The sequence below is a fragment of the Corythoichthys intestinalis genome, chromosome 3, assembly GCF_030265065.1.
Source record: "Corythoichthys intestinalis isolate RoL2023-P3 chromosome 3, ASM3026506v1, whole genome shotgun sequence".
NCBI lineage: Eukaryota > Metazoa > Chordata > Actinopteri > Syngnathiformes > Syngnathidae > Corythoichthys > Corythoichthys intestinalis.
Window position 1 is genome coordinate 39,746,254 of NC_080397.1, and position 24,487 is coordinate 39,770,740.

At 36.9% G+C, this 24,487-nt stretch overlaps 1 protein-coding gene across 2 annotated transcripts in view; it reads right to left on the bottom strand.

The window, feature by feature from the left end:
* Window positions 1-665: 665 nt before the first annotated feature.
* The window catches only part of adam28 (ADAM metallopeptidase domain 28), a 43,143-nt gene continuing 19,321 nt past the window's right edge, over window positions 666-24,487 (bottom strand). The window contains exons 12-24 of one of the 2 annotated variants that reach the window (XM_057831132.1): window positions 24,233-24,314; window positions 19,722-19,855; window positions 19,482-19,659; window positions 14,881-14,970; window positions 10,010-10,205; window positions 9,775-9,880; window positions 7,236-7,392; window positions 7,066-7,146; window positions 4,742-4,835; window positions 4,552-4,657; window positions 1,957-2,044; window positions 1,757-1,837; window positions 666-1,665 (exon numbers count right to left, since the gene is read on the bottom strand). In XM_057831132.1, coding sequence (XP_057687115.1) covers window positions 1,633-1,665; window positions 1,757-1,837; window positions 1,957-2,044; window positions 4,552-4,657; window positions 4,742-4,835; window positions 7,066-7,146; window positions 7,236-7,392; window positions 9,775-9,880; window positions 10,010-10,205; window positions 14,881-14,970; window positions 19,482-19,659; window positions 19,722-19,855; window positions 24,233-24,314 — 1,426 coding nt within the window. In that variant the 3' untranslated portion in view covers window positions 666-1,632. The remainder of the gene's footprint in view (window positions 1,666-1,756; window positions 1,838-1,956; window positions 2,045-4,551; window positions 4,658-4,741; window positions 4,836-7,065; window positions 7,147-7,235; window positions 7,393-9,774; window positions 9,881-10,009; window positions 10,206-14,880; window positions 14,971-19,481; window positions 19,660-19,721; window positions 19,856-24,232; window positions 24,315-24,487) is intronic. The other variant, XM_057831131.1, reaches the window with a different exon arrangement.

Sequence of the window (24,487 nt, forward strand, 5' to 3'; positions counted from 1 at the left end):
ATGCAACGCAACCTCCCCCAAAATTGCGATGATAATTTTTCCAATATCGTTCAGGCCTACTTCTTAGACACTTTTGGTCACCTTCTGTTAATTTTGGGACAATTGGATTTTATTTCTTTTTTTTTAGGTCGGACTTGAAAACCATTAGAAGTGAATGGAATTGTCTTTGTGGGTGTTTGCCATTGGAAATGAATAGGCTATGGGGAGGTTTGTCAAATTTTGGCAGAATTTTGTTTTTGTCAAAAACTGGTTGATAACTTTAGTGAGCTTGATTTTGTCAATGTTTTGATGTGTGAATTATGTGAATAGGAAACACTGTAGGACAAGTAACAAGCTTATGCTATCAAAAATGAATGGGGCTTTTTCTGTCAAAAAGACAAACCAATGTGAGCATGTGTCTGGCGGATCTAAGTTGGAACAGTGTGAATCGGTCAAAGTGCATAGGCTTGGCGGCTCACCGAAAAACGGGAATAGAAAATACCGGTACTGTACAACTGTGTTTGTGGGGAGCTTTATTTTTGCAAAACCTTCCCCACAAATACACATGAGAACATCAAATTTATCTGAGACCCGGCAACAGGCATTTGCACAGTTAGTAGCCAATGGGACTCTTCTAAAAGCAGCTGACCATTAAGATGCTTTTTCGCCATTCTATAAAAATATAATATACTGGTGCTTGTATCTAACTGTAGATAATTTGGATATAATGTATATTTGCATATATTCTTTTTCAATCACACTTGCATTGGTGAGCATTTGGAAATGACATTATCTCTCTACCACCTTCTCAAAGGTTCCCAGCCTGACTGAGAATAAACTAGAAACATTTATATTTCAGTGTTCTTTTAATGCATTGTATATATTACAAAAAGAAATCAGTAAAATGCACTCATAGAGCACCATTTCCAATATTTAAACTGTAGGTAAATTACAGTAAATTCATTAAAAAAATACAAATCTGAAACTACTGGTTCAAAATAATGTCAACAACACTTATTCCCGATCTCTCGGAGTCTATGACAGCAGTCCTGTTTGCTGCCAAGCAAAAAGTACACTATTTTTATTTATTTATTTTTAAACTATAAAAACATCATGGCCCCACAAATCTTAAAGTTTCTTGTTTTTGCACTTAAGCAGCTTGGACTGAGTCGAATGATAATTCCACCATGCATGATCTTGTTAACAATGCTTTTTCACCAAAAGCTGGTGCAAGATAATTACAGTAGACATTTGAAGAGACACTTGATCCTGAGATGAACTTTACAGTATAATTGAAATCAGTCACAGGCTAAATTGTGTTATACAGAGGTTAGTTGTTGAAATTAAGACCATAGAAATTTAATTTAGATGAATAAAAACCTACAAAACCTAAATACTTAATAATAATAATAATAATAATTGCAGTGACTAAACATCGGTATAATCACTGGCAATGATGGGGATCAGCTAATATTTAGGAGTTCTATGTCTTTTTAAAACAAGTCTTTCCTAGTTTTGAGTCCTCGGGGCTTGATTCAATAGTCCATTTAGCTCCATGTTCCTCTGGCCGCAATGCAGTGAGAACCTGCATAACAAATAACTGTCCTCAGGAAAAGGTGGGCTTTTCCTCCAGTTTTACACTTGCTGGACTTGTTAAACCTTTGGTGGAGGTACTGGCCGTAGTGCCTACAGGCAAACAAAAAAAAATCTTAACATATCTTGGTATGTAAATTATAAAATATTTATTGAATGAATAGGAGAATGAAAAGAGGGTTACCTGACGGACTCCGACGTAGTTGTGGTTTGCTGCTGCTGTTGGTGGTGGAGGTGGAGCTCCTTTGGGTTTTGGCTTCCCAACCTCCAATGATCATAGATCATGTTAGAGAACATGAAGTTTACACAATATATGGTAACTTATTAAAAAGTATATTTTAATTTTACCTGCGTAACTTATTAAAAAGTATATTTTAATTTTACCTGCGGCATTGGTGGGCCAGGAACTAGTGTTTTGTTAGGACGGAAAGCAGAGCTGTCCACTTCCGGCTGCTTTCTTCCTTTGTGTGTACTGTTTTAGAAACATAAGACTTTTATTTTTCTGAATCGTGTTTCAATAAAATGGCTTCTTACGAGCGGTAAAGAGATCACCGATTCTTAAAAACCCTCACCTGCTGATCAAGACCTTTTCTCTTGCACCGCATGCACCTTTAATGTTCTTTAATATTCTTAACATTCTTAATATTCTTTAACTTAGACTGTTTTAACTGCTACAATAGGTCTCAAAAAATGGAATTTAAAAATCTTTCTTTCAAAACTAATTAAGTTTATTTAGCAAAAATGAAAACGCTGCAGTATTTTGCTCTAAGAAGATAATCATTTTTTCTATCAAGGTCTTTAATTTTCACATCTTAACCCTTTTTTGCCATAGAATTGCCTAGAATTTCATGGTTTTGAGACCAATTCAGAATTTTGAAATCTCATTCTCAAAAAAAAAAGGATGGATGCAAGTCAACACATGCATTTGCAGGTTCCATGAGAAGAAAAAAATCATATAGCCAGGTTTATAGATATTAGCGCGCTTATTATACATATTAATTTTGATTTTTCTTTTTTTAAAATTTGATTTGGTTTCATTAAGGCCTTTTTTTTTTTAATTTGGGGATACTCTGACAATTGCTCCATGTTGCAGGCATTTAAGGGTTACTTACGGCCTTTTAATGTTGGAACTGTTTAAATGTGAGCCAGATGTTTGCATTCACTAAACATCTATTATCTAACTGCGATAACTCGGAAAGGAAATACCCAACAAGTGCACTTACAGTGGGGCAAATAAGTATTTAGTCAACCACCAATTGTGCAAGTTTTCCTACTTGAAAAGATTAGAGAGGCCTGAAATTGTCAACAAGGGTAAACCTCAACCATGAGAGACAGAATGTGGGGGGAAAAAAAACAAAATCACATTGTTTGATTTTTAAAGAATTCATTTCTAATTTAGATTGGAAAATAAGTATTTGGTCACCTATAAACAAGCAAGGTTTCTGGTTGTGAAAGAGGTCTAACTTCTTCTAACGAGGTCTAACAAGGCTCCACTCGTTACCTGTATTAATGGCATCTGTTTTAATTCATTATGGGTATAAAAGACACCTGTCCACAACCTCAGTCAGTCACACTCCCAACTCCACTATGGCCAAGACCAAAGAGCTGTCGAAGGACACCAGAAAAAAAATTGTAGACCTGCACCAGGCTGGGAAGACTGAATCTGAAATAGGTAAAACGCTTGGTGTAAAGAAATCAACTGTGGGAACAATTATTTAAAAAATGGAAGACATACAAGACCACTGATAATCCGGGGCTCCATGCAAGATCTCACCCCGTGGCGTCAAAATGATAAGAACGGTGAGCAAAAATCCCAGAACCACACGGGGGGACCTAGTGATTGACCTACAGAGAACTGGGACCACAGTAACAAAGGCTACTATCAGTAACACAATGCGCCGCCAGGGACTCAAATCCTGCACTGCCAGACGCGTCCCCATTCTGAAGAAAGCACATGTCCAGGCCCGTCTGCGGTTCGTTAGAGAGCATTTGGATGATCCAGAAGAGGACTGGGAGAATGTGTTATGGTCAGATGAAACCAAAATAGAACTTTTTCGTTGAAACGCAGGTTCTCGTGTTTGGAGGAGAAAGAATACTGAATTGCATCCAAAGAATGCCATACCCACTGTGAAGCATGGGGGTGGAAACATCATGCTTTGGAGCTGTTTTTCTGCAAAGGGACCAGGACGACTGATATGTGAAAAGGAAAGAATAAATGGGGCCATGTATCGAGAGATTTTGATTGAAAATCTCCTTCCATCAGCAAGGGCATTGAAGATGAGACGTGGCTGGGTCTTTTAGCATGACAATGATCCCAAACACACAGCCAGGGCAACAAAGAAGCATTTCAAGGTCCTGGAGTGGCCTAGCCAGTCTCCAGATCTCAACCCTATAGAAAATCTGTGGAGGGAGTTGAAAGTCCGTGTTGCCCAACGACAGCCCCAAAACATCGCTGCTCTAGAGGAGATCTGCATGGAGGAATGGGCCAAAATACCAGCAACAGTGTGTGAAAAGCTTGTGAAGAGTTACAGAAAACGTTTGGCCTCCATTATTGCCAACAAACTTTACATAACAAAGTATTGAGATGAACTTTTGGTATTGACCAAATCCTTATTTTACACCATCATTTACAAATAAATTCTCTAAAAATCAAACAAGTGGGTTTTCTGGGTTTTTTTCCACATTCCGTCTCTCATGGTTGAGGTTTACCCATGTTGACAATTACAGGCCTCTCTAATATTTTCAAGTGGGAGAACTTGCACAATTAGTGGTTGACTAAATACTTATTTGCCCCACTGTATATGCTCATGTTAATAATCATGAATATCTCTGACCAAATGCTAGCGGGCTAATGTGGCTAATTGACTCCAGCTGCGATTGGTGACCAAGATTGGTTAGATTTTTTTGTGTTCGACCGATATATCCCACATATCCCGTAAAATTTACAAATAAAATCGGCCCCAATCGATCAGTTCTCACGTTGGTAACATGGAGCTCTGTCGTTTTTTCCAGACGACACCTATAATGGCAGCAATAATCCCCAGAATCACGAGTGAAATTGTCACGGCAATGGCCGCAGTTGCTTCTGCGGAGACAAAAATAAAAACATACATTGATTTGCTCAGATGTTTTAATAGGCCAAGTTTTACTAATAAATTACTGCTAGTACCACTTGAAAGACTGCTGAACTCGTTGTCCGTGGAACTGCATGAAGGAGGCAACCAGCCAGGCTCACACTGACATTCACTTCTGTGATTACAAACCTGACAAATTGAAAGCACAATGTAAAAAAAGAACCAAAAGTCAATATTGTCTACAATGGAAGAGTAGCTACAGTGAAAGTCCATATCTGCCTCTAATGCACCAATGATTCAGGACTGAAATTATAGAGTAGCGGGGCCAGGACTTTAAACGTTAAATGGGAACAGTGATAAACACTCGCATTTAATCTCATTTTTTGATTGAGATAGTGATTGCACCTGGTTTGTGTAAAATGTTCAAGAAATAGAGGAGTGAATAAAACCAAATGCAATCAGAAATGTTGTTTTGGTTTTCCTGACTTATTAGTCTTGTCGCTTATCCATTTTGTAGAAACAATTGCTAATAACCTGACTTTTAATTATTCAATTGGTTTCAGAAATGGCTCATATTGAAGCTAAGACCCTCCCAAATGATGTTGAATCTACAAAAATATATTTGTTTCACTGAAAAAAGATTTATCATTAATGAAGACATAAAGGTCAAATTTTGGCAAGACAAAAGTTTTGTCGCCTACAGAAAGTAGTGTGAAAATTGAACAAAAAAAATGTACTTCAAATACAAAAATATGTTACATAACATAAGTGAATTAAGTAGTGATGCTGTGAGATCCAAATGTAATATTTTGTATGACTTCCATGGGCTTGAAGGATAGCATCCATGCGGTTCGGCAAGGATTCATACAATTTATTGATGAAGTCACCAGGAACATCAAAGAAAGCAGTCTTGCATGCCTCCCAGAGTTCATCAACATTCTTGGGTTTCGTCTTCCATGCTTCCTCTTTCATCTTGTTCATGTCTAGTGACTGGGCTGGCCAGTCCTGGAGGATCTTGATCTTTGCCTTGAGGAACTTTGAGCTAGAGATTAAAGTATGCGATGGTGCACCATCCTGCTGCAGAATTTGTCCCTTTTTATGGGTAGAAATGTAAGAGGCAGCTAAGATTTGTTGATATTTTAGACTATTTATGTTGCCTTCCACCCTGCAGATCTCTCGCACACCCCCCATACTGGATGTAACCCCAGACCATGATTTTGCTACCACCAAACTTCACTGTTTTCAGAGTGAATCTCGGATCCATGCGGGCTCCAGTAGGTCTGCTGCAATATTTGCGGCGACTGTGGTGTAATTCAATGGAAGATTCATCTGAAAAATCCACCTTTTGCCACAAAACAGCTTTCATATGAGCCATTTCTGAAACCAATTGAATAATTAAAAGTCAGGTTATTAGCAACTGTTTCTACAAAATGGATAAGCGACAAGACTTTTGTCAGGGACTGTATAAGACTGAATCTCTCCAGAACAGTGTCTTTGTACTGGAAATCATTTAATGTTTTTTTTTTTTTTTTAAAACTGTTTGTACTGATTGTTTTATTGATCTCTGTAAGGTGACCTTGACTGTCATGAAAGGCACCTCTAAATGAAGTATAATATTATTATTCAAACCAATCAAGCAAAAGGTTAGCGTCTTTGATCTGAATCCATTTTGATGGAAAGTTTTACTTGAGGTACAATAATACTTTTCACCAGTCAGTCAGCTGACTCACTGACACTGAGCAACAACTGGTGGGGGAGGGTTGAGCCTTACAGCTCCAAGCAAGGGATTTATCCGTGTATTTTTGGTACATAAAAATAGGTAATACAGTAGGAACGGTATGACGGAAAATTTTTGCGATTTTGAAACCTTGATGTTTTCATACCACTGTATACCTTGAAACCGGTAATCGGCACATGTCTACTCCTGCGTAAGAGCCTCTGTGAGAGATGGATTCATTTTATTTACGATTACAGCGGAGACGGGACGCTTTGCCAACAGTTATACTTGTTGCTGGAGATATACCTACCATTCGACAAAAACGGAAGTAAAACATAAAATCAAATATTTACTGTCTTTTATGAAAGCACTGAGTGGGTATATGCCGGTGATACGCTGTTACGTTGCTGTGGTAACGCAAAGCTATTGTGTGATTGGATAGCCTGGTATATTAGTCTTTTAACTTGTGAACTGGATTACATAATTGATGTATGTCAATTATTCACCCAAAAAGTAGCATCAGAAATGAGCCATTTTACAAAAAGTGCTGACATGTCAACACAGCTAAAAAAGGTATGTCTATTTTAAGGTCTTGGGAACATACTCACATGCACATAGTGACATTAGATTATAAAAAACATTTTAACTTATGCTTTTTTTTTTTTTTTTTTTGTAAACTTAATAGCTGATGTGAGTACTTACTGAATGGCCAGGGCATTTTGCTGAACAATTGACGCTTCCGTAAGCAGTTGGAAGACTCACACACTGATTCTCACTGCACACCTGACAACAAGACAATCACATTAGAGGTAGGACTTGCACACTACGCACCGCTGAAAATAGACAACCGCAAACTGACAGCTGCCCATTACCTTTCCTTCCCCACATTTGGTTCCGGTGTCCACCTGGCCGTAGTCATTAGTATATTCCGCAAAGAAAGCTGTTTTGCAATCACTGAACCTCACCATGCGACCATAGTTTGGGCTGTCTTTTCCATTGTGACAGAAGAGCTTTCCACAAAAAACATCTCTGCAATGAATGCAAGTGTTTAATAAAAAATGTAAGCGTTGACACGAACCCCAATTCCAGTGGCACATCGTGTAAAACGTAAATTAAAAACAGAATACAATAATTATCAAATCCTAGCCGACCTGTATTGAATTCACTACAAAGACAAGCTATTTAATACTTTAGAGGTTCATAGTGCTTATAAGTATCACCAATTATCAATATCTATTTCACCAGGTAAAAACACCTGTGTCTTGAAAAAGACATTCTTGATATATACAAGCTGTGTAATTTTTAAAATACAGTGATCCCTCGTTATTCGCAGTTAATGGGGACCAGAACCCGCCGCAATAAATGAAAAACCTTAAAGCAGCGCCCCCCCCAATTTGTTCAATGTATTTATTCAGATTTAGCATTGGAAAGAGATACAAAGAAGACATGTCATTTCATTTTTTCCCCCAAAGTAGAAATAAAAAAAACATTTTTTTAATGTATATATGTAACCGGTGTGTCAGCGCCACCCCACGTTTCGCTCCCCCCTCTTGACCAGGTTGGGACTAGAGGTTAGATTTTGTGCCTGAACCCGAACCCGACCCGACCCGACATTCGGGTCGGGTCGGGCCCACATTTTAAGCATTCACGTTCGGGTCAGTTCGGGTCGGGCCGCCATGCCGGACTAGTAAATTATTTAAAAAAAATAAAATAAAATTTAAAAAAAATAAAAATTGGAGAGCAGGCTCTCTGTATTGCGCTTCTGCTTGTGCGTGTGCACGAACGCCGTGGCGCCGGCCGCTTTTTATTCTTGTCCTCCCGCTCTACCGTTTGCCCACGGCCGAGGCGCCCCCCTCATTTTCATTTCCTTGTCAGAGAGGCGCGTCCATGTGAGAACAATATTCCACACACTCAGAAATATGTTTAACAAACTTTCCCAGCGTTATTTCGTTGTGTGAATGCTTTGATAATTCTCAAAAAAATATGTAGATTATTTAAACATTAAGAAAACTTGCGTTTTTTCCGCGTCACTCAAAAAAAAAAAAAAAAAAAAAAAAAAAATCGGGTTTTTCGGGTTCGGACCTGCAAATCTAGTTAAGTGATCGAGCTGGGCCGGGTCGGGCCTCAATACCAGCGGGCCGTGTCGGGTCGGGCTGGATTTTTTAGGCCCGAACTAGGCTCTAGTTGGGACGCGAACCCGCGCGATCACACGACGCTTCCACTTGGCAGGCAGGTACGCTAACCGCTGTGCCATGAGCTCGATCCGATGGCACAGCCGCCAGCGCACCCACTTGAAGGAATTGGCAGGGAGGTTTCCACACTCTGCTACGGACCTGCGTGTACCGTTACGTTTACCCCCCGAAACCTTCGCTGCCGATCCGGGTCACGGCACCATTGTAACCGGTGTGTACCCGTTACATATATGTATTTTAATAAATATTTTTAAAGTAATAATAATGCTAAGCTTTAAACATGTTACTGTCCCACCAAATTATTTTTAAACAAGAATAAAGTAGTAAGAAAATGCTTGGATTTTTTAAATGTTTCATCGAGTAAGTCCACTCAAATCCGCTCAAGCTGCTCACTTGCACAACAATGAGTTGCCACAGCAACTGTTTAACAAGTTAAAGGATGATTGACACATACAGCGCTTTGAAGTTTGTGTCTCTGGCAACATCAAACCCAAACATCTGTCAGTCATCGTTAACTTTAATATGCAACTCCAGTGCACGTGCACTGTCTGACGAACAAAGAGCAGGGAAGGATGGCGGGAGGGAGGGAGAGTGAGAATACGCGATTGGCTCGGGAGTAAGACTACGTGATCAGCTCATTACAGCTCATCTGTATTTATTTTTTATTTTTTTACTGGGAAAAAATATCCGCGATGGACTAAAGGCGCAAAGTTTGAAGTGCGAAGTAGCGACGGATCACTGTATTTATATGTTATTTTTTTGTTTTTCTTTTATGCCTCCAGCATGTTTGACAAAAATTATGATGGAAAATTACAGGACTTGGACAGTTGAAGAATGCTTAAAAAAACACAGTTTGAAACATTCCACAGGTCAATAGGAACAGAAAAAGGTAAGCCACTACTCATCCATTGGAAGGTTCCGATGTTCAAAAGCAAGGGCTAGTCAAGGCTCACCACTTTGTGAACAACAGCGTAAATAAATTAAAATAATAATAATAATGATAATCCAACAGTTGAGTAACATTTCTCAATGTAAATATTCATCATCTATATCAAAATATTCAGTGAACCTCAATAAATCTCTGCATGAAAGCACCCATGACTGTAGGTTGGTTGAAAAATATTTGTAAATGTATTCTTTTGTTTTTTTGTTTCACCCAGCATCACAACTTCAATGGCTTTGGTAAATTTGATTCTGGCAAAGAAGAAAGACACCTTACTCTTTTTGGCACGGGATGAAGACGTCATTTGAGGGACGTTTGCAGAAGGCATAGTATGTTCCTCTGGTATTCTGGTCGTAGCAGAAATTACGGGCCTGTATTGCACCTAAGAACATAGAAGGTTGTCACTTTTAAGTATTCAAAGTATAGTAGTTCTTTTAAGTGCTTATGGAAGTCTAACTGGAAATTCAGTTCAGTCGGCACATACACTGAACTCAAAAACATTAAAACTTACTTGCGCCATACATTTTGATGCACTGGTCCGATCTTTTAGGGCACTGGCCGTTATAACAATAACCAGCACCTTTGTCGCATGGTATGCCGTTTACATTGAATACATCCTCGGGACAGGCGGCAGTCTTTCCATCACAGTATTCTGCGAGATCACACTCATCTTCCTTACTACGACACTCGTGAGATCGCGGTAGTATCTGTACAGAGAAAATGTTACTTTCATTTTTATTTCACGGAGCTGTGTGTGTTAAACTATTATTTTTAGTTTAGAAAGGGCTCAGATAGGATGGTTTAATAGGAGCTTTATTTGTTTAGAAAAAAAATGGGAATTTGAGTGTTCAATTAACCCAGTACTTCTCAAATCGTGAGGCGCATCCCCCCTCATGGGGGTGGCACATGTGACCTGTGAACATGTGTGAACATAGTTTTTTGCCGTACTAGAATAAAGTGTAATTGCACATCCACTCAGTGGGTGGCAGTGGGGCTCTCATTTTCAGAGTGTGAGCGGTATTTTTTAACCAGACAAGAACACACATCACTAGAGTACTGGAGATATTAAAAGCTAAGATGAGGAAATATGATGAAGCTTATGTGGCGTTTGGCTATGACTTTTAATACAGTGGGTGACGAGGAAAAACCAGCCTGTTTAAACTGTTTAGAAATGTTCGTAGCGGACAGCAGGAAGCCAAATCACTTAAGACGTAACTTAAAGAGATTAGTCCCCAATCACATTGATAAGCATTGTTTTTTCAGCAAAATATTGCCAACAATCCTCCCGCTTTGTCAGTGTTACATAAGTAAACTAGCGAGCACTTTTTGCATCATATAAGGTGGCATACCAAGTCTCTCAGTGCAAAATAAACCCACACCAAAGTAAAAAATCTGATACTGCCTGCAGCAAAAATAAAAATGGTCCCTCTGTCCAATCACATTGTTGCTTTTGTTCTATAAATTTTTGTTTTTTTTGGTCAAATTGTTTGGCATATTGTCCTCATGAGTTAATGTTGCTCATCAATTTGAATTTATGGCGGAAAACACAGACAAGACTGAAAAAGCAGTTTCTGCTCTTGCACCCATCTTTAAAATAAACTGCTGTATTTTAAGCCAAAAGAGCTGTTGTGTTTGATAGAACTGCCATATCAGATTCATGGCACATTAAGCCCCGAACTAATTTAAATTTGTCCATTTTACCCTGGAAACCCCCATTTACAGACGTCGCGCAACCGCTTTTGTTTCAACCTAGCCATAAAAAGAATCTAAGTAATTATATTTATTATTCAAAATGTCATTTTTATCTTAGAATCATTAATTGATGTCTAATATTTATTAAAAAAAAAAAAATAATAATTCACTCGCATATTTTAAATATATATATATATATATATATATATATATATATATAATATATATCTGTGTCTTGACACTCGATGATACATGCTACATGGAGTTTTTGGATCGAAACAATGTACGTACGCGATAATATCTCGTAAAATCATGGCGTCCTTAATTATGCTCTCGCGTGCTCTCACCTCTACGTATTTAGGGTTTTGCTGTTTAATTTTTTTATCTATTTTTTTAAATGCCCTCCTATTCAAAATTTTTCTTCTCCCAGAAAATTGAGATTTGAAGCTTTCCAATGATGTATCACACATGCATATAGGACCATTTTGAAATTTGGCCAAATTGCGGGTCTCAGAGCGGAACTTCAAGTCACCTGAGTGTTTTCCGCCTTATATTATTTATTGATTTTATTACATTTTATTTTTTCAGTATTAAATGGTCAAAAACCTTGAGTGTATTTTTACAGTTTGGATGTGATTATTATTATTATTTTTTTTTTATTCAGGCAAAGTGATGCTGTACTAAGCCCTGTACCCAGTAAAGTACTGGATGATAGGAGTTTTGTTATAACGTGCGCCCAGTGCAGACGTGAAGCATAGACAGCAAGTACATTTCTCTTATCCAATAGCTTTTTTTGCTGGCGTCTTATTATTTATCTCAAATGAGCTTTACCCAAATAAAAGTACCAAACCAAAAGACTCAAAAACGTATCCATACCGGAACAAATAAAATGACTACATTCCAGTCCTACACAATGCAAAATCAAAATCAAAAATTGTTTTGCCCTCGTAACTACCAACACCTGTGTAATGATAAGCTCTCATTTTAAGTGTACGCCGTACGGGGGCTGACTCTAGGACAGTGGAAAGACGCAATTGACAGCCTCTAGTGGCGTGGAGTAAAATTACATATAATAAGACATCAGGAATATGGCTCATACAGATGCGCTTTAAGTATTTTCTGTTACAAACAAAACAATGTTATTAAAGTTACACTTTATTGTAAGTTGATCGATATATTTTTTTCTTTCAAATTTATAAGGACACAATGTGATGCAGAGGTGTACTTACTGTATAACAACTTTATAGACAAATTATACTATTTACAGAGTTGTTTGCTGGAGAAAAGTTTACTTCTTCCCTTGGGGCGTAACAGAAAATAATTGAGAAGCACTGAATTAATCTAACATTGCTCTACAAGAATACTGGATTCAAACCCAGAACGTTTGACTGTGAGAGTCACCTACCCATCCACACAGTATCCCTTACACTGCTGCAAATTTTCCTCACTGGATGATTCATTATTAATCAGTAATAAGTATGTGCTCATCCACCTACATTATGAAATTTGAACATGAACATGTTTTTCATATGTGCTCGCTTTTTGTATCATTTAAAATTAATTACCTCATGAAATTTAATTTTACAGTACTGCATCTGAGATGATAATCAACCTTCATAGGGCAAGTGACTATTTTTGGTCATTTAAAAAAGTTGACCTAATAAAACCTGGCATCCACATACATGCTGTATGTGGAAATCACATTTTGTGAATGTGGACGTCAGGTCTCAATTATACAGTATTTTCATTGAACATTGAGGCTAAAAGCTGATAACTGAAAGAGATATTTCTGAAATATATATATATATTTTACATACTGAAATCCCCATTTAAGCCAATTATTAGAATTTTTATTCATCTAAGTTTAAATACTGCATGAATCCTGAATGCTTGGAATTACTAAAATATTTAATTGTATTTGGTACTGATATTTCAACAATACACAACATAACATTTAACACTAAATTAAATGTTTAAAATGAAATAGAATAAATGCAGTTTGATCTTTGTTCTTTAAAAAAGTAATTTTTTTATTTTGTATTTTTTTAAATAAAAATAATTAAAATATTTACTAGTGCTGTCAAATTTATTGTGTTAACTGGCGGTGGCGGTAATTAATTTTTTAAATTAATCACGTTAAAATATTTGAAGCATTTAACGCATGCGCGGAATGACCCGATCGTGCATTGCCTAAATTACAATGATGCCGTTTTTTGCACATTGAGAGCCAAGAGGCTGAGAAAGGCGAGTGGACACAGGCGTTCACTGGACCACGCCGTTTATTGGCACACAACAAACATAAGTATCATTTAGTGAACGCACAACAAAAATAATATTCCTATCTCTCTCTCTCCAAAAAAAAAAATGTTCACAAAAACAAAAGCACTCAATGCAAAGAGAACTGGCATTCCCAATCAAAATAGCTATGCAAAATACACATAAAACTTACTCAGACTTTGATCAAACTCGATTAAAACATTTCGTTTAGCTCAACAAATACACCGGATGGAAATATTGAGTCACAAAATACAAACTATCAGAGGTCTCGTACGTTGTGAAGCCAGCACTCAAATGACGTGCATGGACCAGTAAACAGGGAACTACGGCGTCAGTCGAGGGACAAAACACACTCATTGGCTTGATTTCGAAGTAATTTAAAACATGGCCATTGACACCTTGTGGTGTATTTCAGTCACTACCTCACGTAGTTAAAGACACTGTGGAAGAACGGCAGGTAGCCCGTGTGACAACAATGGCGAGCTACTAGTTTATTTTTTGATTGAAAATTTTATAAATGTTATTAAAACAAAAACATTAAGATCGGGTCGCTATAACTTGTAGTTCTTAAAAGATAAATGTTAGTACAAGTCTTTCTATTAGTGGATCCCTTTAACAGAAAGAATGTTAATAATGTTAATGCCATCTTGTGGATTTATTGTTATAATAAACAAATACAGTACTTATGTCCGTGGATCCCTTTAACAGAAAGAATGTTAATAATGTTAATGCAATCTTGTGGATTCATTGTTATGATAAACAAATACAGTACTTACAGTATGTACAGTATGTTGAATGTATATATCCGTCTTGTGTCTTATCTTTCCATTCCAACAATCATTTACAGAAAAATATGGCATATTTTTGAGATGGTTTGAATTGCAATTAATTACAATTGATTCATTTTCAAGCTGTGATTATCTCGATTAAAAATTTTAATCGTTTCTTATTAATTGTAAAGTAGAAACTAACAATTATAAGATAATATTTAATATTAACTCATTGCCTGCCTTTGACAACAATAGACTTTGCTTGTTAAATTAATGCTTCAGTGCCATTGATGTCCAATTTATTTTGCCGGGGAGGGCTGACAGCGATCATTCGCTGCCATCTGATTCCAATAATAGTAATAATGAGTTCAGCAAATGCCCTATAAAGGGTAAAAGAGATTGTCTGATTGTATCTAACATTGATTTACTATCCAAAGTCAGATACATTATCTCAAAGTTACTATACACTTCCAAATGAAAGTAATGTATAACATGTAGGCCACTGCATGTCAGAATAAGTATATTTTGTCATGCTTTTAGTACTGACCGTAGTTTCATACTATAGTAGTTTTTATTTTTGCCCACTAGATGGCTACACCACATCACGTAATGAATTTACAATGAAGAACAAAAAAAATCTCACCTTGCATTTGTCACAGCATTCCCCTGTTGAACACTGGGATCCCTCACTAAGGGTGCAAGTGGTAGCATTACAGCATGGATTGGTGCACTCCTATGAAAAGATAATGCTCCAATAATTATCTGACACTATTATTTGTTCAAACATAAGGGTAGACACAATGACAGAACAATTTATTTTTTTTAAGAGGGAAAAGTAAGTTCATGGTGTTCTTTTTTGCTTTCAGCTGATGGCAACCTGCATTCTTGTCAAGGTACATTTAACAAATCAGAACACGTTCACAGCTTGCCATAAACTTCACTGCAACACGCAGGGGGACAGATCGTTATATATTTTCTTCATGCACCAAGGTTTCCTGCGTAAAAAAACATTCAGAAATGCTGTGACCTTAGAAACGTTAGAAAGATTAATTCAGGTTTGAGTAAAACTATTATAATACTGTACAGTGGTACCTCTACATATGAAGTTAATTCGTTCCAGGACGTTGTTTGTAAGTCAAAATGGTCATAGGTCGAGCAGGATTTCCCCATTAGAATATATTATAATTCCATTAATTACTTCCACAGCCTGAAAACCTTCACTAAATCCTTAATAAATACTGCAAGGACTAGTGCAAATATGAATTACACAAAGCAAAACAAATAAATTATGAATAAAAATTGGAATAAGAATAGAATTATAGTAATAATAATAATACCTGTAATAACATGATGAATTGGGTTCTAACGTGGCGAATGTGTTTTGCGTGGTGTACCTGAACGCACCGCTTGGCTGACGTGATAGTGAGATAGGTGCCATAGAGATTTTGCTTTCACTTTGAAGTGTGTACGACACAATAAAAAAAAGTCTTAAATAGCATTATTATGTGGATTAGAATCATATTTTGAGACGATTTAACTAAATACAACAATTTGGCAAAGCACGGATGACGAGAAATTAGTCTTTTAATCCGCCGTTTAGCCACGCCTACCATTATAAGGCTCTAGCGTCCCCAACAGGTGGATGACGTCAGCGGAGTCACAATTTCATCTGGTTTAGAATTTAGCCCATTGAGGGGGAATTATTCAGGACGAGGAAAATGCGACGAAGAGAGCCGCAAAATGTCATTGTTTCAGTCTTTCTACTTTAATATTTTTACAGGATATTCTTTTTATCGAAGTATTTTTCCCCAATTGCTAAATAAATGGTATGGTAATGACAAATAACAGTCTTGTGCTAAATGGAATATGAAATAATAAAAATGCATTTATTCAGTACGACACGGCAAAATTACTCAATAATGGTCAAAACTGTCGACTTCACCTTTACTGTCGCGCCTCCCGAATGATATTTTATGCCACTGTAGTTAGTCAGGCTTTTGTCATTTCCCTGCCCCGTCTTCGGAGAATGTAAACAAACCAAGAGGCCTGACAGCTAGCCGACATTCTAACCCGAACCGAGTGACGTCTCAAAGTCTTATTTTCGCTTTTCGAAGTGAAAAATCTCCCAAAACTAGATTGGATCATGTCACACGGCGGCGGGGTCATCGATTGGCATAGCTGATCGGCAAACCGCCTGGCGGCGAGCAAGTCACAGCTCTTTGCCCTGCTACGGACAGGAGAGCTCGCCGGGGAAGCAGCTGGAGAGTAACGCCGGACAAACCGGCCAACGTCGGAGAAGCGCGTTGGTGCCAGATGGTCAACACGAATATGGCGTAAAATAATGCTTTACTACACGGCGAAGACATAAACAGAGAGCGGCTTGCTGTTGTTTTATCAGCTAACACTGTAGGATATGTCTAAGGAGAACTTCTTTACATGTCAGTCCATGATCAAACGTAAGTAAATAGTCCTTTATTTAAAGAAAGTTTGTGGTGTTTACTTTGTAAAGGCCTGTATTCACGGCCATTTTTAATACAATGTTGCAGTTTCTGAAGGGGTTGAGAATTTGAAAGAACACCGGGCACACGAATGGGGCAATAAGCCGAGTATAGAGGAGGGTGTGCAAACAAGCCGCCAGTCGTCGGCAGAGTGGCATTCTGGACAATCAGCCACAAAATGCAAGCCACCTCCGGATAAAATGTCTGGCAAGATACCAGTATTTTACATTATACAAAATATGATGTTTACTCACTTCTTCATAAATCCAATGGTCCCACAGTAGTGAGGCTTGTTTTGGCCAATATCCGCGGTGAACGGGAACCTTTTGAAACCCAAAAAAGGCTGGTGCAGCAACAATTTTCTGCAGCCGTTTGACTGGCATGATGCGAAAAATAAACGATTTAATCCGCAAAATCAGCTGAATACGCAGTCTATGTGCATGCTATAAAGCAATCCTGTATTGTGAGATGCTGACCCAGGTGACGTCACATTCGTATTCATCCTAAACCCGAGACTGAAGCCGGAAGTCACTCATTTTCATGGCGCAGGATTCAAAAATTGAATATTTAAAATGATCGCTTCCACACACATCCAAGCGGTACATTTCATTCAGGAGCATAAAACACAGTGTGAAATATCAAATAAACATGCTTTTTGGTGTCATACGCACTTTAAATGTTCCGTTGTTGTTAGCGTCAACTACGGCGGACAGTTGGCGTGTTGTGTTGCACAAATTTTGAAATATATCATTAAAAAACTAACAATGCTGGCCATTTCTTTGGTGATGTTACAATAATAATAATTGTCACCTTAACTTAAAAAGTGGCGTTTGGAAGTTTGAGGAGGACCGACGAGATCGTAGACATTCTACGGACGTATTGTTGAGCCCGTTCATGGATGCGCACTCCATGCTCATTTTTCTATCATTTCTGTCTTCATTTCAGTGGTAAGCGTCACCTTTTTTCCTTTTTTTTCACCACCTACACTAACATTCTTGGAATCCATGTTGATTTCTCTTACAAGAAAAACTGCCGCGCTTCCGTCTTACGGGAAAACAAAGAAACTGCTGTGCAGTCATAAATCGTCTTATTTTGAGCATGTCGTCGGATGTAGAAACAAGTGGCGAGTTAAATTTTGCGTCAGATGTCAAAGAAAACGTGTGTCTCAAGGCGATGTATGTCGATGTACCACTGTATTATAATTACTATATTGGCCCAAATATAAGACGGTGTTTTTTTAATTGAAATAAGACTGAAAAAGTGGGGGTCGTCTTATATTCGCGGTCTAGACGTTATACCCATTCACAACATTAGATGGCGCCAGATATAATTGAAGCGATGTTCTGTCATGATAGATCTCAGCTACTCTCAAGTTTAACCAGTTAGCATTAATTTATTGCAATGTTTTTCCTTTTTCAGTTTTGTTTCAAGACTACAGTTACAGTTAGATTTCACTTTGATGGTTAATGCATTTATTGCAATTTTGTTGTTTTATCACAAAGGATTGGTTGATTTACATTTCAAAAACCAGAAGCCATTCATTTGCGAATGTGATTGCACTTTAGTTTACATATTTAAATGTTCAGATATTAAGATTTGAATGAGGCAAAATAACATGCTTTTTCTCTCAAATATATTGTTATAATCATTTGTTTCAGATGTACTGTAATTATTTTCTGTATAAAAATAATTTGGTGTTCAAAAAGTCTTTTTTCAAACTTGAGTGTTGAAAAAGAAGGGGTCGTCTTATAATCAGGGCCGTGTTCTATTCGGGCCAATACGGTATTAATTAAAAAAAAAAAAGCACTTTTCACATACAAAAAAATATACAGTATGTTTTTTAAAAGGTGACTGTTATCGGGTCGGCCAGCTCTAATAATGAGATGTCCCTTATTTTTTCCTAATTGTGCTGTAAGTAGGAGACATCACATCTGTTATTTTGTTTGCCTTCCCCACTTTGTACGTTGTTTCAAAAAAGTAAGTAAAAAAAGTTTTTTTGTACTTCCCCACCTCCAAACACAACAAAAATGACTTTTGCCTTCAGTAAATTTTAAATGAGTTACTTTATAATTCTACTTTGCTTGGATTTTTACACCAGTATTTTACTTTAGTAAAATTTCACCAATGTAACAATACTTTTACTATGTTGTTGTTGTACTTTTTCCACCCCTGGTCAAAATAATCCCTTTAGTATGGGGAAAAACATGGAAAGAAAATGAATTCATCCATGCTTGCTATGAAGCTTGTCATTTCCAGTAGTGTAAAACTGTTCTACTTCATTCAGCAATGAGAGTGTCAAAAACACCTCTCATTACACAACTTTTAATGATAAACCACTAATAGCATTGGACTGGGAATGTGTTTGTTCATGTCAAACGCCTGATGATGGTTTTGGGCAAAAATCCAAGTAAAACTACTAGACAAGAGAGGAAATGTGCTCCACCCTATTTTAGAAAAAACAATATCCCTGAAGTTCAGTTTAACACATAAACACTCAGACTTCCCATAAAGAAGCTCCCCGAATCTGTTTGGATAACCTCTAATCTGCCACTCAAAGGCTGGATTTGCACTGCACTGTTAGTTCAAGCCTTAGTAGTTAGTTCCAATTGTTTTATGTTGTTGTTTTTTTTTTTTTTAACTCTCAAGTGGTACAATTCAGATGTCATAGCTGTGTTAGTTAAACCACGTATGTTCTGAAAATGAAGAGACTTTGCTGTCTTCATTCAAATCCTGCATGGGAATGTACCTCTACAGTCCCGCAGTCACACTGCTCTCCTTCCTCCACGAAACCATTTCCACAGACAGAAGGAATCACCAGGCTCCTGAAGTCCGGCTTGTCCAGCATACAGCTTGGGTTGCGGTTGCTCAAGTAGTTCGCATACTGACTGCTGCTGCAGCTACTGAAAGCGCGAGGGGTGTCCCAGCTGGTGGAGTGCAAGGCAAATATTCAACTGTTGATTGGAGCCACATTTCAGGGGTTCCTTACCTGAGGGCCGCAGCCATAATGCAACTGTCACCAGTGCAGGTGCAAGCACTGGAGTCATCATGATTCATGCCTAGGTTGTGGCCCATCTCATGAGCCAACGTGGCCCCCACAGCAATGGCACGGTTGTTGTGGTCCTGCCAGAAACATGCGTCATTTTCTTCCAACTCTTTCAACATCACTGAGTGAGGTTACTCAATTTTCGTTACAGCCCCTTCTTATTTCAAAACCACCTTTGTTTTGTACAGCTCGTGAAAAATATTTACTTCCCTATTCACCATTTTCTTGTGCAAAACAAGTGAAGGGATTTTAGTTGAACGCATGTAGTTCCAAATAATCTTTTGGAGAAGTAATTAATAATAATACTTAACAATTTCTTTCCTCTTAATTTATGATTCTTCAAAGTGTGGTACAAGTACCACATGATGGTATAAAAGGTCCATGAAGGGGTCCCTGAAGTTATCACAGAATCATATCTACAAAACCTAACTTAAAATGTTGTTCAATTAATATACAGAATGTTAAAGTGGCATCCTCTTTTCTTTCGAGTACGTTTGTTAAGTACAGATCTGTTGAGTGTTTTCAAACGTTAATTCAGGGAGAAATTTTACGTGCAATACATTTTGAACAGACATGAAGATTGAGGGAAGGTATATAGTAAATGGCAGAAAACACTAAGGTGAATTGAAGTTCCGCTCTGAGACCCCCAATTTGGCCAAATTTCAAAAGTGTCCTATATGCATGTGTGATACATCATTGGAAAGCTTAAAATCTCAGTTTTCTGGGGGAACAAAAATTTTGAACAGGAGAGCATTTAAAAAATAATAATAATAATAAATTTTAAACAGCAAAACCCTAACTGGAGGCGAGAGCATGCGAGAACAGAATTAAAGACGCCACGATTTTAACGAGATATTATCGCGTATTTACCTTGTTTCGATCCCGAAACTCCATGTAGCATGTATTACCGACTGTCAAGACACAGCTGTGAATGGCCACAGCCAGATCTTATTTTTATTTTATGAGTGAAACATGGTGATATAACTAGGATCATAGTGCAGAAATCACAGACATCAAGGAGTGGTCGAGATTTTCTTTTTCATAAAGTTACCCTTTTAAACACTATTTTTCCATTTTTCTTTTTTTGGATCGATTATTTGTCATCTAACATATCGGGGAAAATGCAATAGTAACAAAAAAAAAAAAACATCAAAGTGATAGTTATGAAGTAGATATCCGTGACTTTTTACAGACGCAAAATTTTTCATTGTGACATAATTTGTTTAAAAGTTTAAAATATGCGAGTGAATATTTTTTTAAAGTTTTTTTTTTTTTTTTAATATTAGACATCCATTAATGATTCTAAGCTAAAAATGACATTTTGAATAATAAATATAATTACTTACCTTCTTTTCATGGCTAGGTTGAAACAAAAGCGGTTGCGCAACGTCTGTAAACGGGGGTTTTTAGGGTAAAACGGACAAATTAAAAATAGTTCGGAGGCTTAGTGCGCCATGTATCTGCTATGGCTGCATAGACATATTGTTCTATCAAACATAACAGTTCTTTTGGCTTAAAATACAGTAGCTTATTTTAAAGAGGGGTGCAAGAGCAGAAACTGCTTTTTCAGTCTTGTCTGTGTTTTCCGCCATATATATACATATGTGTGTATGTATGTATACGTATGTATATGTGTATCTGATATATATATATATACTGTATGTATATATATAATATATATATATATATATATATATATATATATATATATATATATATATATATATATATATATATTATATTAGGGCTGTCAAACGATTAAAATTTTTAATCGAGTTAATTACAGCTTAAAAATTAATCTTAATTCATCGCAATTAATCGCAATTCAAACCATCTATAAAATATGCCATATTTTTCTGTAAATTATTGTTGGAATGGAAAGATAAGACACAAGATGGATATATACATTCAACATATGGTACATAAGGACTGTATTTGTTTATTATAACAATAAATCAACAAGATGGCATTAACATTATTAACATTCTGTTAAAGCGATCCATGGATAGAAAGACTTGTAGTTCTTAAAAGAAAAATGTTAGTACAAGTTATAGAAATGTTATATTAAAACCCCTCTTAATGTTTCAGTTTTAATAAAATTTGTAAAATTTTCAATCAAAAAATAAACTAGTAGCCCGCCATTGTTGATGTCAATAATTACTTACACAATGCTCATGGGTGCTGAAGCCTATAAAATCAGTCGCACCCAAGCGCCAGCAGAGGGCGGCAAAACTCCATAAAACACAATTAACAAGTGAGCGTTTCACTGTATCGTAAATGGTGTTATATAGCGCTTTTCCACCTTTCAAGGCTCTCAAAGCACTTTACACTATCTCGCCATCCACCTACTGGTGACGCAGCACCAGGAGCAACATGGGGTTCAGTATCTTGCTCAAGGACACTTAGGTGAGTTCATCAGAGCGGAGAATTGAACCCACAACCTCTTGCTTGGGGGACAACTACTCTACCACTGAGCCAGGCCACCCCAATACCATCATTTAAATCTGTCTGAGCGGGGGCATCTGCGTTAATTGCGTCAAATATTTCAACGTGATTAATTAAAAAAACTAATTAACACCCGTTAACGCGATAATTTTGACAGCCATAATATATATATACAAGTTCCGCTCTGAGATCCCAAATTTGGCCAAATTTCAAAACTGTCCTATGTGCATGTGTGATACATCATTGGAAAGCTTTAAATCTCAATTTTCTGGGGGAAGAAAAATTTTGAACTTGAGGGCATTTAAAAAAAAAAAGTGTTTTTGTTAAACAGCAAAAGCCTAACTGGTGGTGAGAGCACGCGAGAAGATAAATAAAGACGCCATGATTTTAACGAGATATTATTGCGTACTAACCTCTTTTCGATCCAAAAACTCCATGTAGCATGTATCACCGAGTGTCAAGACAGCTGTGAATGGCCACAGCCGGATTTTTGGGGGATTTTATGGGTGAAACATGGTAATACAACAAGGGTCGCAATGCAGAAATCGCAGACATTAAGGAGTGGTTGAGATTTTCTTTTTCATATATTTACACTTCTAAACCGTATTTTTTTCCTTTTTTTTTTGTTTGGATCGATTATTTATCATCTAAAATATTGGGGAAAATGCGACAGTAACAGAAAAAATACAATTAAGCGATAGTTATGAGGTAGAAATCCGTGACTTATTTACAGACACTATTTTTTTCATTGTGACGTAATTTGTTTAAAAGTTTAAAATATGCCTCTTTAAAATAAAGTGCTGTATTTTAAGCAAAAACAACTTTTGTAATTGAAAGAACAATATGTCTATATGCTGCCATAGCAGATTCATTGCATTAAGTCCCTGAACTATTTTTAATTTGTCTGTTTTACCCTGGAAACTCCTGTTTACAGACGTCGCGCAACCGCTCTTGTTTCAACCTAGCCATAAACAGAAGGAAAATTACTCACATATTTTAAACTTTTAAACAAATTACGTCACAATGAAAAACTTAGCGACTGTAAAAAAGTCACGGATATCTACCTCATAACTATTGCTTAATTGTATTTTTTTCTTTATCGTCACATTTCCCCCCCATATTTTAAATGCTAAATAATTGAGCCAAACAAAAAAAAATTGAAAAAAAAAAAAAACATTTTAAAGGGTAAATATATGAAAATGAAAATCTCGACCACTCCTTGATGTCTGCGATTTCTGCATCGTCTTTAGCAATAGGTAATCAAACTGTCAATTGATTTTTTTGTAGATTTAACTCATTGAATCAATGATGGCAGCCAGACTAAAATTTGAAGGAAGGCAATTCTTTCTCAAATGCGACTGGAAGTATGAATATGCCGTTCAGGTGTGAACATGTCAAGTTATAAGCTGCAAAAGGGTGTATACCCTTTTAAAGGACACCCTGTGTATATACACACATACATATATATATATCTTGTAATTTAATTTTATTGCTGACACTGTGTTTCGGGGTCATCAACATGTTTTGCTCACCCCCCCTCTCCCACAAAAGTCAAACTCCGCCTCTGATTTTGAATAATAACTTTTTAGTGGATTTACCAGTATTAAGGAGACTTTCAAGAAATATTTGAGGGTTTTTTTTTAGGGTTAAAGTTACATTATAAGTAAAAACCTGGGTCAGCTAAGCAGCATAATTATTGGGTGGATACTTATTGGCATTACTTGGTGTAAGATGTTTGAGAGGCACTGCTGGAAATGTACATTAAATGTGAAAATATTCAGAATGTATCTATTTAAATAAATAAATAAATACATGTAAAGATTGAAACTCCAATAAAAGTTCCTCATAGAACAACACAACAGAAAACATTTTTCTCAGAAGCACGTTTTGTGCCGACTATGAAAATTTCTCTGAGTCAAGTCAAGGTTCTTTTTTTACTGGAAACAGCTTACTATAGCTAGTTATTCATATTCACTCATATTTAGTTTAATACAAATACATAGGCTTACCTGCACTACACCAACAGAATGAGCAGAACAGAGGGTCCCGATGTAGGCCAGTCCCACTGTTGCTCCTTCAAAGTCAATACCACTGAATGGCAAACACAAACAACATTGGTTGACAATAGGCAGAACCCTAAAAAATATATATGTAGTCTTTGTCATCTTTATTGTAATTTGTAGTTGCGCCATTATGGTCTATGGATACTTCCGATTTGGTGTCAGATTAAATTGGGTTCCGAGTAAATCAACATTAGCAATACA